Source organism: Pleurodeles waltl, chromosome 2_2 (genome assembly GCF_031143425.1).
Source record: "Pleurodeles waltl isolate 20211129_DDA chromosome 2_2, aPleWal1.hap1.20221129, whole genome shotgun sequence".
NCBI lineage: Eukaryota > Metazoa > Chordata > Amphibia > Caudata > Salamandridae > Pleurodeles > Pleurodeles waltl.
This window is the reverse complement of record NC_090439.1, coordinates 499,689,296-499,706,713: the sequence shown is the minus strand read 5'-3', so window position 1 is coordinate 499,706,713 and position 17,418 is coordinate 499,689,296. Positions and strand designations below refer to the sequence as shown.

At 45.9% G+C, this 17,418-nt stretch overlaps 1 protein-coding gene across 1 annotated transcript in view; it reads left to right on the top strand.

Moving 5' to 3' along the window:
• The window catches only part of ROCK1 (Rho associated coiled-coil containing protein kinase 1), a 1,374,854-nt gene that overhangs the window by 637,014 nt on the left and 720,422 nt on the right, over positions 1–17,418 (top strand). The window contains exon 14 of the mRNA XM_069219991.1: positions 16,909–17,044. Coding sequence (XP_069076092.1) covers positions 16,909–17,044 — 136 coding nt within the window. The remainder of the gene's footprint in view (positions 1–16,908; positions 17,045–17,418) is intronic.

Below are 17,418 nucleotides of genomic sequence, written 5' to 3'. Positions count from 1 at the left end.
CATTTGCAGGGTGCAGCTCATTTATTGGCTCTGGGTACCTAGGGTTCTCCAAGTCTTGTATATCCCTGCAACCAGAAGAGTCCAGCAGGCATGTATATTGCTTTAAAAAATCTGACATCGCAGGAAAAAGTTACAGAGTAAAACGTGGAGAAAAATGGCTGTTTTTTTTTTACCTCAATTTCAATTTTTATTTTATTTCACCTGTTATTTTATGTAGGAAACACTTGTAGGATCTACACAAATGACCCCTTGCTGAATTCAGATTGCTGTCTACTTTTCAGGAATGTTTAGCTCTCTGAGATGTAGCATTGGTTGGTCACCCATTTCATCACTAACTGGAAGGAGGCTGAAAACACAAAAAATAGTAAAAATGGGGGATGTCCCAGTAAAATGTCAAAATTGTGTTGACAAATTGGGTTTTCTGATTCAAGTCTGCCTGTTCCTGAAAGCTGGGAAAATGTTGTTTTTAGCACCACAATCTCTTTGTTGATGCCATTTTCAGGGGAAAAACACAAGCCGCCTTCTGCACGACTTCTTTCAATTTTTTTTTTTTTTTTACTGAAATTTTCTGTGTATTTTGGCTAATTTCTTGGTCTCCTTCAGGGGAACCCACAAACTCTGGGTACCTCTAGAATCCCTAGGATGTTGGAAAAAAAGGACGCAAATTTGGCGTGGGTCGCTTATGTGGACAAAAAGTTATGGGGGCCTAAGCATGAACTGCCCCAAATAGCCGAAAAAAGGCCTGGCACCTGATGGGGAAAAGGCCTGGCAGCGAAGGGGTTAAGGAAAACGAGCTCCAATTTAAAAAAAAAAAAAAAAAAAAAGGAAAAAATGTTGCTTTGTTTAAAAGCATTCACAGACAGGATGGCCTGCTAACCCAAGCAGGCCACAATGTCTTTGAATATAGCCAAACGTAGTGGGTCACAATGTATGACCTACCTCATGCATAACAGTGAAGTAGTTTGAATTGTGACCCACTACGAATGGGTATTTTGAGAACCAACCCTAAGTTTTAATAGAAACAGTCACTAGAATTACTGGGTGTGACTAGAAAACTTTCTTAAGCCCTTTTTAAAAATAAGCATAAAAGAAAACAGGGACAGTGTAGCCTAATAGGCTGAAGCCTGAAAAACTGGGAACACTGTGTTACTATATTGGTGAACAAGGGATGTTTTTGAGCGTCTACAAAATGCTACTGGTCTGGATACCTCACCAGACATCGGACTTTGTTCCTCAAATCCTGCAAGGGCTACTGTGGAGACTACTTTTCATTTGCCAGTTACTAGAAGGTCAGGTGAAACCCTTGCCCTTATCTTATCCACTCAGGAGGTCAAAACAACACTCCTCTCAGAGGAATGAAATCCAGGGCAATACCCACAGAAACCTTTGTCTCTCAGTGGTCCTCTTTTTGATCTACTTGTGCGCACCTGGGCACAGCCATGATCTTGCCTTCCAGTTTATAGGTAAGTGGCAACATGTCGCAGACCAGCTGCCAAAGATTAGATTCTTTTTTACAACACTCTACTCTGGAGAGACTTGTAGTTCAGACATCTATGAGCCCCAAAAACCTGAATGTTTTCCTTACCCCTCTAGGGAATTTAAGAGTATGGAGATTTTTTTTAAAAATCATTTTTTCTTCATCTAGCCTTGCTCTTAGGTTGGTTAATACACCATGTTGTCTGGGAGATACTTGCACGCCTTATAAGACAAAGTGGCAGATGTCCTACCGGCGGTCTCTGGTGAAGTTCACAAAATTCTACAGCATTTACTTTTGGATGGACAAGATGCTACAAAATGTTTGACACATTCAGGTTTGGATACTACTAACTCTAGGAACAACAGTTGGAACCAGTGTGGTGTGAAGGTGCAACGCATGGATTTCGTCCACAGGGTTCTCCACTGATGTCCAACTGACAGTTAAGGACATCCCTTTTGATGACTACAGACTGTTTGTGGCAAAAGCGGATTCAGGTTTTGAAAGATTCAAGGAAGGGAAGGCCACTTCCCATTCTTTGGGCTTAGCTCCGCCAACAAGGCAACCCCCCCAACATCAGCGTCCTTTTCGAGGGTTTGGTAGGTGTTATCGGCAAAGGGCCTTATTCACAAAGGTAAACTTAACCTTTTGGTGTAAATTTACTATTGTTTTGCTATTCACAAACTAAGAGTTTAGTTGTACGTGTAGTATTTTTATGACTAAAGAGACTGTCTTATCTTTAATGAGCTGAGTTCTCCACAGTCGTAAAGATACTACACGTAAACTACACTCGTAGTTTGTGAATAGCAAAAAAAATAAACTTACACCAAAAATGTTAGTTCACCTTTGCGAGTATGGCCCAAAGACAGTCTTCCTCTGAGCAATAATAAACCACTCAATCCCTTAGCGACCCAGTAGTGTAGCTGGTCGACAACCCTCTGGCTCCCAGAACATTGTTATACTGAAGCCCCAGACCCCTGCCCCTTCTACAGCCACCCCAAATAGATAGGTTAATGAATGGATAGATAGATAGATTTCCCCGCAACGAGAATGGGTTAGAAGACATAATGGTATATTGCTTTTGTCAGTCCTCCATTATGACAAAAAGTAACAGATGAAAATGATGTCACAAATGCTGGTATCTGATAGAGGCTTCTAGCTGCAGATTTCTTACCTTAAATTTCCTGGCATCAGCTTGAAGTCCGGAATTTCTGCTGAGCAGTACCCAGCGTGCGCGGTCGGGTGGCATTATTCAGATCCGCTTTGGCGCCGTCTGTGACGTCAAGGTCGCCTGTAAAGGCCCTACCCAGGTGTGTGTACGTCAATTTTTTCCTTCCATGACTGTTAACCACTGATCCGAATTCAAGCTACCCTCTTTTTTTTTTTTTTTTTTGACAGGCCTTTTTCAACTGTTTTGTCAACTCTTTTTTGAAGTCTGTGCAGGATGACATTGAGGAAAACTGGATTTAAGCCGTCTGGCGCCTGCCATCGCGCCATGTCGGTGACGGACCCCTATCAGGTATGTCTCTGGTGCCTAGACACGAGTTGAGTCCCGACTGTGGGCCATGGTCCTGAAAGCTTCGAGAGAGTGGTCTCTGAAGATCATTGCGGCCTGGCAGTAGACGTCGGTTGGCGCCACTCCTAGGAGGTCATGTTCCTGATCCAGGAGGAGCCCTCTTCTTTGCACTCAAGGTCTTCCGGGCACTCGGGGAAGAGGCACAAGAAGAAGTCCAAGCGGACTTTAACTTTGCCCCGCCTGTCGACGTGACTCCGGAACGTTGACGTTCCAGGCACAGTTCAGCGAAACCAATGTCAGGGACAACTTCGAGCCTTTCCCCTTTCTGGGAGCCAGAACAACCCACACTCAATTCAAGGAGTTTTATGAGGGAATGCATCTCGTATTCGAGGGGTCTGAACATACTGGCATGCCTTCAGGTCCTGCGGGGTCAGCAGGGGCCCCATCAGATTCCACACCGGCGGCTTCGGCTCATCTGTAATGGGGCCTCTTGGATCAGATACCAGATCGGGAACGATGCCCAGTTCACATAGTCATCCTCCTCCGGCATTGTTTTCAATCTTGACGCTCCCTGCACCAACCGGTGGTGCAAGCCCCATCCTCATACCTGATGAACCAGAGCTGGAACAGTGTTGTGGATGCCGATTCCAACTTTGGTGGCGTTGACAGGGCCCAGATCATTGCCGGAGCCTTATAAGCCACCAGGCACAGGTGAGGAATGGGAGGGGTCTCTGGATACTATAGAGTATGGCTTGGGGCAAATGGACTGGTAGGGGAAGCCAGTGGACTCTACACCTCTCCAGATGCTGACATGCTCTCACCTCCTACGGTGGCAACAGAGGAGGCAGCTTTGTAAGCTATGGTTTGCGTAGTGCAGCGGAAGTCTTGGATCTGGATTTTGCCAGTCAGGACTAACCTTCTGACTGAGGTGCTTCATTCGGAGGTTTCCACATTTGAACCGATGTTACCCTTTAACGAAGCCCTCAATGATGTCTTGCTGAGGATGTGCTTCAAACCCAGCACAGAGGCTCATGTTAATAGGACAATTGGGCGCTGCCACTCCCAGCTCCAAATCCTTGTTTCCCCATCCAACACCAGACCCCGGAGAGCTTGGTGGTTGAGACGTCCACTTTCCATGGTGGCTTCTCTTCCGCTCCCCCCCAATAGGGAATCCAAGAGGCTGGATCAGCTTGGGGAAAAAGTGTTTTCTTGCTCTAGCCTGGCATTGAGGTCTGTAAACACCTCATGCCTGTTGGGCCGTGTTTCCCATACTTTATGGGATACTGTGGCACAGGTGCTGCCCCAGGTCCCAGAGGGCTTGCAGGACACTCTAACACAAGCTGTTAAAGATGAAAGAGATGCAGCAAAGTTTACAATAAGGTGTGGTTTGGACACAACTGTCTCTTTGGGGAGGGCAATTTCATCGACTGTGGCCCTTCATTGCCACGCCTTGCTACGTACATCGGGCTTTTCGGGGGATGTCCAGGCAAACCTTGTGGACATACCCTTCGATGGCTCATGCCTATTCGGTGAAAAGGCAGACCCGACACTAGAGTGCTTCAAGAATTCTCGGGCAACGGCCAGGTCCTTGGATCTCTCAGCACCTCCTCACGAGCAGTCTGCCTTTCACCCCTTTTGCCATCCAAGGACCAGCCACCTTCCTCCATCAGGTCCGCATCCTGTACGAGGACAAGTTTGTGGTACCTTCAGATCCAAAGGTCCCAAGGGTCTGGCCAGAAGTTGTCCACCACTCAGTGCCCCCTTCTCCACAGCGCCTAAGTCTTCCTAGTATGATTCTGCAATACCACATGCATCCATTTGGAGGGAGGATTCAATTTAATCTCCCTCACTGGTGGTCCATAACATTGGACAAATGGGTCTTACAGATCATACAGAAGGACTATTCCCTCCCCTTCCAGTCTTTCCCTCCCTCCATGCCTCCTTCAAAAGAAAAGCTGATGGAGAATTATTTAGTCTTTCTCCACAAGGAAGTTACGTCTCTTGGCCAAGGGAGCCACAGAAAGGGTCCCGATGTCAGAAGTAGGCAGTGGTTGTTATTCCTGCTACTTCTCCAGCATTGGATCTTTCATAGTTTCACATGCTTGAATCATCCCCGTCATCGAGGTGGGAGCCTCACGGTAAACTTAAATACATAAAGCAGTAAGTCAGTAAAAGTAAAACCAGTAGGCCCTAGTAGGCCTCATAGGGTATTTTACAGTCTATCCACCTTGTTTTGTGAAAAAGACCCAAACTTCAGTATCAACCAATCAGGATTCAGCCCCTCCCAAACACTCCCAACAGAGGCTGAATTCCCTCAGATTTTCTACCGCACGTCGTGTGAAGGGAGTCTCCCTGAGCTCTGCTCAGTTTTTTCCTATTCTCTGACTGAAGATTGTTTTTTCTTTCAGGACAGCTTTACTATGTCTGAAAAGGCAAAGAAGGGTCTGTTCAGAGACTGTGACAACTGTGGGAAGAAGAGACTGCATGTTGATGACCCCCACAAGAAGTGTATCTACTGCCTTCATCCAGACCACAAGGTGAGAGACTGCAAAATCTGTCGCACCTCTAGTCAAAAAACCCTCAAAGACCGTGAGGGTAGACTTCTCTTATGGCTGCAAAAACAGAAAGCCTTAGAACATCCTTCCTCAGACGACAGCGAAACGTCATCACAGACTTCTCGCCCTCAGAAAAGAACAGGTGAAAAAAGTAGAGGGTCGGATGAACCACCAAGGAAGGTGCCCAAAAAGATTATGACGTTGTCGCCGTTGTCGTCGACGACGATAATTACAGCAAAAATTTTCAAGAAAGCTTCATCTGCAACCACATCGTCGACAGCGGAGGCCTCCTGGCTTCACCAATCAACCAGGGCACTCCCATCTACGAAGCACCTCTCAATGAGGTTTAAAAAGGCACTGCCGACGACGGCACCTACACAAGATATGTCGGCGAAACGACCGTCGTCTATAAAGTACCCGTCGACGAAGGGACCATTGACGAAGGATTCGTTGACAAAGGACCCGTTAGCAAAGACGCCATCAATGACGGAACCGTCGACGAGAGATCCGTCGACGAGGGAACCGTCGACGATTATATCTTCCACAGCACTAACAGTTTACAAACCATCCACCTACCTGGATACTTCGCCACACCATTCCTCATACCATCAGGACGACTCCAACAGATTCTTACCCCTTTCACTTATTAATATAGGGGACAAGGCGTCTGATATTCTGCCGATGCATACCTCACCAAGTAAAGTGTTGCCATACCCACCGCAACATCTTTTAGACGATGATGACGATGATGCATACTCTCAAAACGACTGAATGTTTGGGGCAGCTAGTAGCCCGTCCCAACTCAATGTGAAATGCCAAGAGTTTGATGAAGAAGAGGATCAACATTACCAGCCTAGTTATGCCTCAACATCTTATCCACAGACAGAACAACCATCGCCCCTTGCTATGCGTAGCACATTAGTGACAGATCTACAATATATGTTGAAGGACTACTATAAAAGGTTTCCACCATCAACTCAGTCCACGCCACCTAGACCTCAGAGCTACCAGACACCTCGGCAAGCTCAGACTACTAATCTTTCCGAAACGCCACAGGCTAGTATACCTGTAACTAGCCAAACTCCGGAAGCTTGCCCCTCGTCAGACGACGAAAGGGAAGAGGGTGAGCTGAGAGATTCGGCGGCTAGCGAATGGGATGATTATCTCGTTCCCACACCATCTCCACCGCCAGCAGGTCCAGTAGATTCTCCTCCAGAGGACATAGGATGTTTCCATAATTTAATAGAGAGAGCGGCGAAACCTTTTGGCCTTGCAATTGTTTCCCATGAAACCGAATGTTTTTTGTATGACTTTAAAGAGCCATCAAAGAGATCTGTAAGAGCAATACCCATTGTAGATTTCTTATGGCAGGAGGGTTTGAAGGCAATGAAAAACCAGGCAACAGTGCCTTCACAAATGCCAAGACTAGAGAAAAAATACAAGGCCCCAGTTGATTCTCCGGCCTGTCTAGTCTCACAGCCGAAACCTGACTCTGTTATATCACAGGCGGCTCAGCGACGTTCCAAAAACCCCTCCACACCTATTGCGTCTCCCCCAGACAAAGAAGGAAGGAGACTAGACAATATCGGCAAGAAATTCTCCTCTGTTGCTGCAGTCACGGTGAAGGCGGCTAATTCCCTCGCCATCCTGGGAAGGTACGATCGCCAGATGTGGGCAGACATGTCTGCCTTTTTAGATTTACTGCCAGAAGACGTCAAGGTGGAAGCAAAAAAGGTCTTGCAGGAGGGAGAAAGGGTCTCCGCAGAGATAATAGACCGCGCAATAGACATTTCTCTCACTGGCTTTAGACAATTAGCTGGCGCAGCAGTCCTGCGCAGACAAGGATGGCTTAAAGCTACTTCATTCAGACCAGAAGTCCAGACTCGTGTTCTCGACATGCCTTTTGATGGAGAGAGTTTGTTTGGCAAACATGTCGACGACATGTTGCAGGCTATCAAGACGGATACCGATACAGCAAAATCCCTAGGTACCCTGCAATATAAAAAACTACTTTTTCGTGGAGCAAGGGGTAGAGGTAATTACTCCTTTCGAGGTGGATACCAACAATACAGGTCACAATATCCGTCTTCCTCCACAGGATCACGACATCAGTACCATCAGCAACAGCAGCATTATCGATTACCACCGGCCGCAGCTTACAAACATCCAGCAAGAGGAAGAGGAGCTGCCCGAGGAAGAGATACAGGCAGGAAGCAATGACCCGCTGACCATCTCAACGCTTCCCCACCAACCAACATTGAGGGTCGGAGGTCGCATCACTTCCTATTTCCCCAAGTGGAAGGCTATAACATCGGACAGATGGGTTCTCGATGTAGTGGCCAGAGGTCATACTCTGGAATTCACACAAACACCACTGATTGTTCCTCCATCGGGCCCACCGCCTCCGAGGTTGAACCAACTCCTCAGGGAAGTAAGAATAATGCTAAGAAAAGGAGCAGTAGAACCAGTCCCTTTATCTCAAAGGAACAGAGGATTCTACTCCCGTTTTTTCCTTCTAAAGAAACCCTCAGGAGACTGGCGCCCCATCCTGGACTTGAGAGCACTAAACAAGTTTCTAAAGAAGCAATCGTTCAGGATGGTAACATTGCAGGATGTCCTGCGCCTCTTAAACACCGGAGATCGGATGGCATCCCTAGACCTCCAGGATGCTTATTTTCATATCCCCATATATCGCAACCATCGCAAATTCCTAAGGTTCAGAGTAGGAAGTATGCACCTTCAATTCCGGGTTCTACCATTCGGTCTCAAATCAGCCCCCAGAATCTTCACAAAAATGTTAGCTCCGGTAGCAGCACATCTCCGCCAGTCAGGTATCCAGGTCTTCCCTTACCTGGACTACTGGCTTATAAAGGCACCCTCAAAATCGCAAGTAACAAATCATATCTCCTATTGCCTTCAATTGTTACACAACCTGGGGTTTGTAGTCAACTACCAGAAATCTCAGCTCTACCCCAAACAGGAATTGAGTTTCTTGGGAGCAATTTTGGACACAGTCCGCAGCAAAGCGTACCCATCTCACGAGAGGAAACAAAAGTTAACCTCCTTGGCAGACAGGCTATCCAGAAAAAGATTTGTTTCAGTCCGCATCTACAAATCATTGCTCGGAATGATATCATCATGCATTCCGCTAGTCCCAGATTGCTGGTTCCATATGCGACCCCTGCAAGAGCAATTGGACATACAATGGACCCAGGTCAACGGTTCCTTCAAAGACAAGATTCGCATAACGCCTCTAATGAAGAACACCATGAGGTGGTGGGCGACTCTAACCAATTTGTCAAACGGACTGTCTTTTCTTCTTCAAACACCAAGTTAGATAGTAACAACGGATGCCTCTCTCGAAGGATGGGGTGCACACTGCCAGGACCTGCAAATCAGCGGAATCTGGAATCAGAAAGAGGGTCAGCTCCACATCAATTATCTAGAACTCAAGGCAATACACTTAGCTCTAAAAGCTTTCTTACCAAAGATACAAAGTTCAAGCGTCTTAATCAGGACGGACAACACAACCAGCATGTTCTATCTAAACAAGCAAGGAGGCACAAGATCCCTACAACTCTCGCAGCTAGCCCAACAAATTTGGACATGGGCCATCAAGCACAATATTTCACTCAAAGCGGAGCATGTGCCAGGACAAGCCAATGTTCTAGCAGACACCCTGAGCAGGACAGTGATTCCTTATCACGAGTGGGAGCTAGACCAGAAAACTCTCAACGGCCTTTTTCTATTATGGGGCAAACCGAACTTAGACCTATTTGCCACTCTCGAGAACAAGAAATGCCAGTTCTACGCAAGTTGGCTTCCCCAAAAAGATTCGTGGGGGAATGCGTTTTCGATGAGATGGTCCGGAGTTTATGCCTACGCTTTCCTCCGATCCCGCTCATTCCGAGAGTCATCAACAAACTGAAGGCGGAGGGGTGTCGCCTTCTGCTCATAGCTCCCAGATGGCCCAGACAAGTATGGTATACGGAGCTCCTCATGCTCTCCGAACGACCACATCTACGACTCAGACAGAGTCCGACTCTTTTAACGATGCACCAGGGACAAGTCAGACACCCAGATCCGTCGTCTCTTCATTTGTCGGCTTGGCTCCTGAATACAATGAATACTTGAATCTCAACATTTCCCCGGAGTGTAGAGACATCTTAGCAAAAGCTAGAGCTGACACTACCAACAAAACCTATAAACTTAAATGGAAACGTTTTTGTATATGGTGTGCAGCAGAAAATATACATCCTTTGTCCTCTACTCCGGAACAGATACTTCCATATCTCCTGCTCCTGGCAAAATCAGGACTTGCATATTCTTCCATTCGGGTACATCTGGCAGCAATCTCCAGATACCGCAGATCACCAGACAGACTCTCATTGTGCTCCACAAGAATTGTCAAACAATTTATGAAGGGCCTTTTTCGGGTCTTCCCGCCAGTTAGAAAGCCTCCACCACTATGGTCCTTGAATGTTGTGTTGATGCAGCTCATGAAAGCTCCTTTTGAGCCGATCCACAAAGCTGACCTAAAATTCATCTCATGGAAAACAGCGTTACTGCTAGCTCTTACTTCAGCAAAAAGAGTCAGTGACATTCAGGCTTTCACTGTCAAACAGCCTTTCCTCCAATTTACAAACTCAGGTGTCATCCTGCAAACAAATCCTAAATTCATCCCGAAAGTTCCTTCAACGTTTCACTTAAATGAACCAGTCATCTTAAAAACCTTTTTTCCAAATCCGCAAACAGTAACGGAAAAAACATTACATTCTCTTGATATCAAAAGATGTTTAAAGTTTTATCTACAGAAAACTCAAGCCATCCGCCAGTCGGATCAATTATTTGTAGCATTCGGCGGAACAAAAAAGGGGCACGCGGTGTCCAAACAGACTATAGCAAGATGGATTGGCCTGGCAATTCAATTCTGCCATTCAAAAGCAGGAAAACCGCTCCACACCAAGGTGAGAGCCCACTCTACAAGATCGGTAGCCACTTCAGCTGCACTCTTTGCAGGTGTACCACTACATAGCATCTGTAGAGCAGCAACATGGTCCAGCCAGCACACATTTACGAGGCATTACTGTCTAGAGGAAACTAACAATGTCTACACAGCAGTGGGACAGGCAGTGCTGAGGCATCTATTTCGTTAAGGTGAGCCTCTTACACATCCCACCAGCACACTCGAGGTATGTTAGTTATTGGTTCTTAATCTCGTTAATAGCTACAGTGTGTTTTACTCTAATTTTGTGCTTCAGATTGTTCACTTGGTTATACTGCGTTAACTTGTCGTAGTCGTCATAATAATAACACAGATTGTGTCAGGATTTTCTGCCACACACCTGTTATTGCTATTCTGTTCGGATGTTTATAGATATATTGATATGTACGTGGACTTTTAAAGCTGAACTAATGTGAATCACATCACTTATAAAATTACAATAGAATTACAGTCAATGTAATTCACTAATTAAGAAAACATTACTGCTCGTTATTCTGATTCAAGCATGTGAATCTATGAAAGATCCAATGCTGGAGAAGAAAATTAGTTACTTACCTGTAACTGCAGTTCTCCAGTATTGGTATCTTTCATAGATTCACATGTGACCCACCCTCCTCCCTCAGAGGCTCCCCTATTATACAGATATTAAACTTCACACTCCTACTAGAAAATCTGAAGGAATTCAGCCTTTGTTGGGAGTGTTTGGGAGGGGCTGAATCCTGATTGGTTGATACTGAAGTTTGGGTCTTTTTCACAAAACAAGGTGGATAGACTGTAAAATACCCTATGAGGCCTACTAGGGCCTACTGGTTTTACTTTTACTGACTTACTGCTTTATGTATTTAAGTTTACCGTGAGGCTCCCACCTCGACGACGGGGATGATTCAAGCATGTGAATCTTTGAAAGATACCAATACTGGAGAACTGCAGTTACAGGTAAGTAACTAATTTTCTTTCTGATTCCCAAAAAGCACAGGAGCCTTCGTCCCATTCTGGATTTGTGGGATGTCAATCTCTTTCTCAAAAATGAGAAATTCAGGATGCTCACTCTTGCTCAGATCTTGTCTGTCCTCGACCAAGGAGACTTGATGGTAGCGCTGGGCTTGCAGGATGCGTATTTTCACATCCCCAGCAAACTATATCTAACCCACCTTCCGACCGGGGTTCCTAAGAAACAGAATCCCAAACTCAGAATAAATGATAATATCAAGCCAAAAACAATAACAAACAGACACAAACCCCTAGATCCAAAACAATGATTCTGTAACAACTTTTAATATTTAACACATTATGTATTCATTAATATGATTGTTGAATAAAAAACAAGTAATACCAAAACAGTTCTGTATCCCCTACCAAAACGGTATATGCCTGCCATTGGAAATGCTTTGTATATTATTGTGCAGAAAGATCTATTGATCCTCTTTCTGCTTCTCTTTCTGATATCCTTCTGTAGGAAGCTGGCTCTGTATATACTATATCAAAATGAGATGTAGTGTGCAAAGAGTCCAGGGATACCCCAAAAGTCTTAACAGAGACTAAAGTAGATAATACTAATGCTCTCTTGTGGTAGTATGGTCAAGCAGCTAGGCTTATCAGAGGGTAGTGCAAAGCATTTGTTGTACACACACAGACAATAGAAGACGCACAGACTTAATGACAACTCCAGACCAATGGTTTTTATATATCAAAAATATATTTTCTTTGTTTATTTTTAGAACCACAAGATTCAAGTTGCAGCTAAGTGCTTCACTAGATTCGTATTTCGCACATGTATCAACAGTACTTTATTTGAAATCGCTAAGTTATACGGTTGTTGAATAATTGGCAATAATCTGTTTAAAAAATGGACACAGTGCAATTTTCAGAGACCGTTCCTTGGGGGAAGAAATGTTAGTATGTTTTGCAGGTAAGTACACCACTTAAATTTTCAGTTTCTGGGTTTTAGGAAGCTCATCGGTTGGGGTTGAACTTAACCCTAAACACCCACCACCAGCAACACAGGGCCGGCCCGGTGCAGAGGTCAAAGATGAGCAACTTTAACGTGGGCTCTTATGGAGACAGGTGGTCCTTGGAATCAAGTTGGCCTGCAGGTAAGTACCTGCAACTCGGAGGGCAGACTTGGGGGGGATTGAAGGAGCACTGGAGGGGCCACAAGTAGGCACCAAACACACACCCTTAGTGGCACAGGGGCGGCTGGGCGCAGGGTGCAAACAGGACGTCGGGCTTCCAATGCTGGTCTAAGAGGGTAAGGGGTTACTCAAGGCTGCAGGCGAGGTCCGGGGGGGTGTCTTGGGCACACCACCGGTTGGGCAGGGAGGAGGGCTGCCTGCTGAACGTTGATGCACCGGAGGTCGGGTTCTCCAAGGCCTGGGAGCTGCAGGTGCAGTGTGTCTTTAGGCATCGGAAATCTTCGTCCAGAGCTTTGCGTTCTGGGGGGTCCTCGGGGTTCCCTCTGCAGGCATCATCGTGGAGGGGTAGAGAGGGCAACCCAGGGTGGGCACTTGCTCGCAATCACCTGGGGTCCTTCTTTAGCTGGGTGGACCACGTGGACACGGGCCGTGAGCATCGGGTGCAGAGTGGTCAGGACTCACGCATCCGAAGGGAGGAAGGAGTCCTTTAGTTGTTGGTTTTTCTTGGACAGGGCAGCCGTCCTCAGGAGTTCTTGGTCCTTTTGGGTGCAGAGCAGTCCTCTGGAGCTGAGCAGAGGTCGCTGTTCTTTTGCAAGGGCTTTGAAGCAGGAGACAGGCTGGTAGGGCCAAAGCAGTTGTTGTCTTCTTTTCTGCTGGGGGTTTCAGCTAAGCAGTCCTTCTTCTTGAAGGTCACCAGGAATCTGGTGAGCTGGGTTCAGGGAGGCCCTTAAATTCAAGATTTAGGGGTGTTTTAGGCGTCAGAGGGCAGTAGCCAATGGCTACTGTCCCTGAGGGTGGCTACACTCTCCTTGTTCCCACTCCCTTTGGGGAGGGGGGACACAAACCTAATCCTATTGGTCCCTGTCCTCCAAACCAAGATGGAGGATTCTGTGGTGGGGGGGGGGGGGTGGTGTCACCTCAGCTTAAGACAACTTAGGGGTGGTCCTGGCTGGGGTGGTCACTCATCCCTGTTCCCTAATTTTCCCACCGGACTTGAAGCTAAAAGTGTGGCTTTCTCCAGGGGGCGGGCAGCTCCACTAGCTGGAATGCCCTGAGGCACTGTAATCCGAGGCTTGAGCCTTTGAGGCTCACCCCCAGGTGTTACAGTTCCTGTAGTGGGGAGGTGTGAAGCACCTCCACCCAGGACAGGCTTTGTTTCTGACCACCATGTGGCCAGAAACTTGTCTGAAACTGGCAGGCTCGCACAGACCGGTCAGTCCTACACTAGAAGTTTGGCTAACATACAGGGGGCATCTCTAAAATGCCCCCTGTGGGGCATCTCTAAAATGCCCTCGGTGCACATTTTTTAATAAATCCAACACTGGCATCAGTGCGGGTTTATTGTGCTGACAAGTTTGATACCAAACTTTCCAGTATTCAGTGAAGCCATTATGGAGCTGTGGTGTTCATAATGATAAACTCGCAGACCGTTTGCTCAAAATGGCCTCGCTACACTTAAAATGTCTAAGAATGGACTTAAGCACTGTAGGGGCACATTGCTGATGCAGCTATGCCCTCACCTGTGGTATAGTGCACCCTGCCTTTGGGCTATAAGGCCTGCCAGAGGTGCGACCTACCTATGCCACAGGCAGTGGTTTGTGCCCCCCCCTGAGAGAGGTGCCATGTCAACTCTTTTTCTCCTCACCAGCACACACAAGCTGCAAGGCAGTGTACATGTGCTTGGTGAGGGGTCCCCTAGGGTGGCATAATACATGCTGCAGTCCTCAGAGACCTTCCCTGGGCACAGGGCCCTTGGTACCATAGGTACCTTTTACAAGGGACTTAACTATGTGCCAGGGTTGTACCAATTGTGGAAACAAAGGTACAGTTTTTGGGAAAGAACATTGGTGCTGGGGCTTAGTTTGCAGGATCCCATGACATTTTCAATCAAAGTTGGCATCAATACTTGGCAAAAAAAAGGGAGAGGGGGCATGCCAACAGTGGCACTTTCCTACACCTTTTTTTTCTCCTATCTGTTTCCCAGCAAGGTTCTGCCTTGGGTACTTTGAAAGGCTGTCTTTCAACCTTATCGGCATTCCTTCGGCTGCCTAATCATCCTTCACTTTTCAAGTTTCCTATGTAGTGAATTTCTTAAAGGGCTTGTACTTAGGTTCCCTCATATGCCCTTTGTTATGCCTCAATGGGAGTTAAATCTGGTCCTTACTTTTCTCATGTGTGCTCCTTTTGAGCCCTTACACAGCTGTCCCCTCCAGCTGCTCACCATCAAGACAGCCTTCTTAGTGAAGATATCATCTGCCAGGAGGGTGAGTGAGATGCAAGTGCTTTCTTCTAAACCACCGTACCTCACCTAGTGCCCAGACAAGGTGGTTATCGGAACACGTGCCTCTTTCCTTCCCAAGATGGTGACCCCATTTCATTTGGGACAGAATATCAACCTGCCCACCTTCTTTACTCCACTGCATCCCTCCAAGGAAGAGGAGTGACTCCACCGACTGGACCCAAAAAGATGTCGTTTGATCTTAACTGCACAAAAGAGTTCCAGGTGGATGACCAACTCTTAGTGAGGTACTTGGGAGCAAAGAAGGGTTGGGCTGTGCAGAAAAAAGAACATTTTGCGCTGGATCGTTCTCTGCATTAAGATGTGCTACGCACTGGCCAAGAAGCAGCCTCCTGAGGGCTTGAGGGCTCATTCTACCAGGGGCAAGGCTGCTACCACTGTGCTAGCAATGGGTTTTCCAGTCCTAGATATGTCAGGCAGCAATGAGGGTATCCTTGCTCACGTTTGCAAAACACTAATGCCTGGACTATCAGGACCGGAGAGACGGACACTTTGCCCGTTCGATCCTACAGGACTTTCTAGTGTGAGAAGAGCTACTTGCAGCCCACTGCCAGGAGGTTATGGCTTGGGTATCTTTTATAAGGTAAGGAATCTGCAGCTAGAATTCTCTGTCAGATGAACAAGTTACCTACCTTTGGTAACACAATCTGGTAGAGACTCTATCTAGCTTCAGATTCCTTACACCCACTTATGCCTCTCCGCTCTTCAGATATGTCTAATAGAGTCGGGGATCGTCCCTTTCAGGGCCCTAGTTGTTTGCACTGACCAACTATTACTTCTATCCATGGCTCTGTGCTTCTGGTGTGGAAGTTTGTGGGTAAAAAGACAGATGTATCCACGCTGGGGTGGTTCCTTTATAGGTGACCGTGACGTCACCGATGGCTCCAATGACGTCGCCAATGCTACGTGGATCCGACTGACACCACCCGATGGCGCGCACAGGTTACTGCTCATCAGAAATTCAGGATTCCAAGATGATGTCAGGAAACTCTAAAATAAGCAATGGGCAGCTAGATAGTCTCCACCAGATAAGGAGTTACCAAAAGTAAGAAACTTGTTCTTTTTCCCTACTCATTTTCAGTCTTTCTTTTTTTTCAACATGTATTTTCCTTGGGAAACCCTTGATGGATCTATACATATGAACTGTAGGTGAATTCTAAATTTTGTCTGCTTTTTAGAAATCTGGAGCTTCCCTGGGTCACCCATGGGTTTCACATTGGTTTCCACCACAAACTGGAAGTAGGATGAGAGCTCACAAAATAGGGAAAATAGGCTACTTGTTACAAACATTTTTTACATTGTGATACAAAATTAGTTTTTTTGATTCAGCTCTTCATGTTCCTGAAAGCTGGGGAACAGGTGACTTTAGTACAGCAGACCGTTTGTTGATGTTGACAGTTATCTGGAGCACTTACTTCCTACTTTTCTAAAACAAACTGAAAATGTTGCTATATTTTGATTATTTTTTCAGACCCCTCCTGGGGAATCCACAAACCCTGGGACCTTTAGAATCCCCAGGAGGTTGAAAAAAAAAAGTCAAAAATGGCACTGATAGCTGTTGTGCCAGAAACTTCCTGGAGGACTTAATGCAAACTACCCCAAATAGCCAAAAAAAAAGGCTGAGCACAGGGGGGGGTAGAATGGGAATGGATGGGGAGTAGAGCAGGGGGCAGCATAGCAGCAAGAGGGTTAAAGTGTGATGTCTGAATTGAAGTTAATATACAAGGCCACTGTTAAACATTCGAACTTAATTGCTGTCTATATCTTTTTATATTGTGCTATAAACCTCATGAAAACTGAAGTTGCTGTGACATTCTGAGCTTTTTCATTTTTTTAGGATGAAATATTAATTTGTTTAATCAGACACCGTTTATGGAACACAGAAACAAGATATATGTAGTGAATGATGTTTCTATATTCTTTACAGGGCAATCAAAGGAAAAACTTAGAATCTTCTGTGTCCCAAGTTGAGAATCAAAATATGATGCTGCAGCATAGAATAAATGAATATCAAAGGAAGGTGGAACACGAGAATGAAAGAAGGCGAAATGTAGAAAATGAAGGTAAGACTCAGGTTTTCAGGTTCAAGCAGTTGTGGTAAACATTACATTGAATGATATGCTAGAGAGCAGTACATAGTTGAAGACCTGCATAAAGTCAATGAAAGATAGGAGAGGTGGACAATTATTACACTGATATCGTTTTTAAAGAGTGCGTTTTCGGCTCTTTATTATATCAGTGCAGCTTTAGGATAGTTCTGACGGCTAAGGATATATTGTTCCACATCCATGTGCATCGTTAGAAAAGGCCTGAAGCCTTGTTTTTTCTTTTTTTACACTTCTTAGTCTGCACTTTGAAACGTGACAGAGGATATAATGTTGAAAGTTTGCCAAAACTGTTTTAAAAAGTTTCTTACGGACTGCTGTGGCACTCTTCT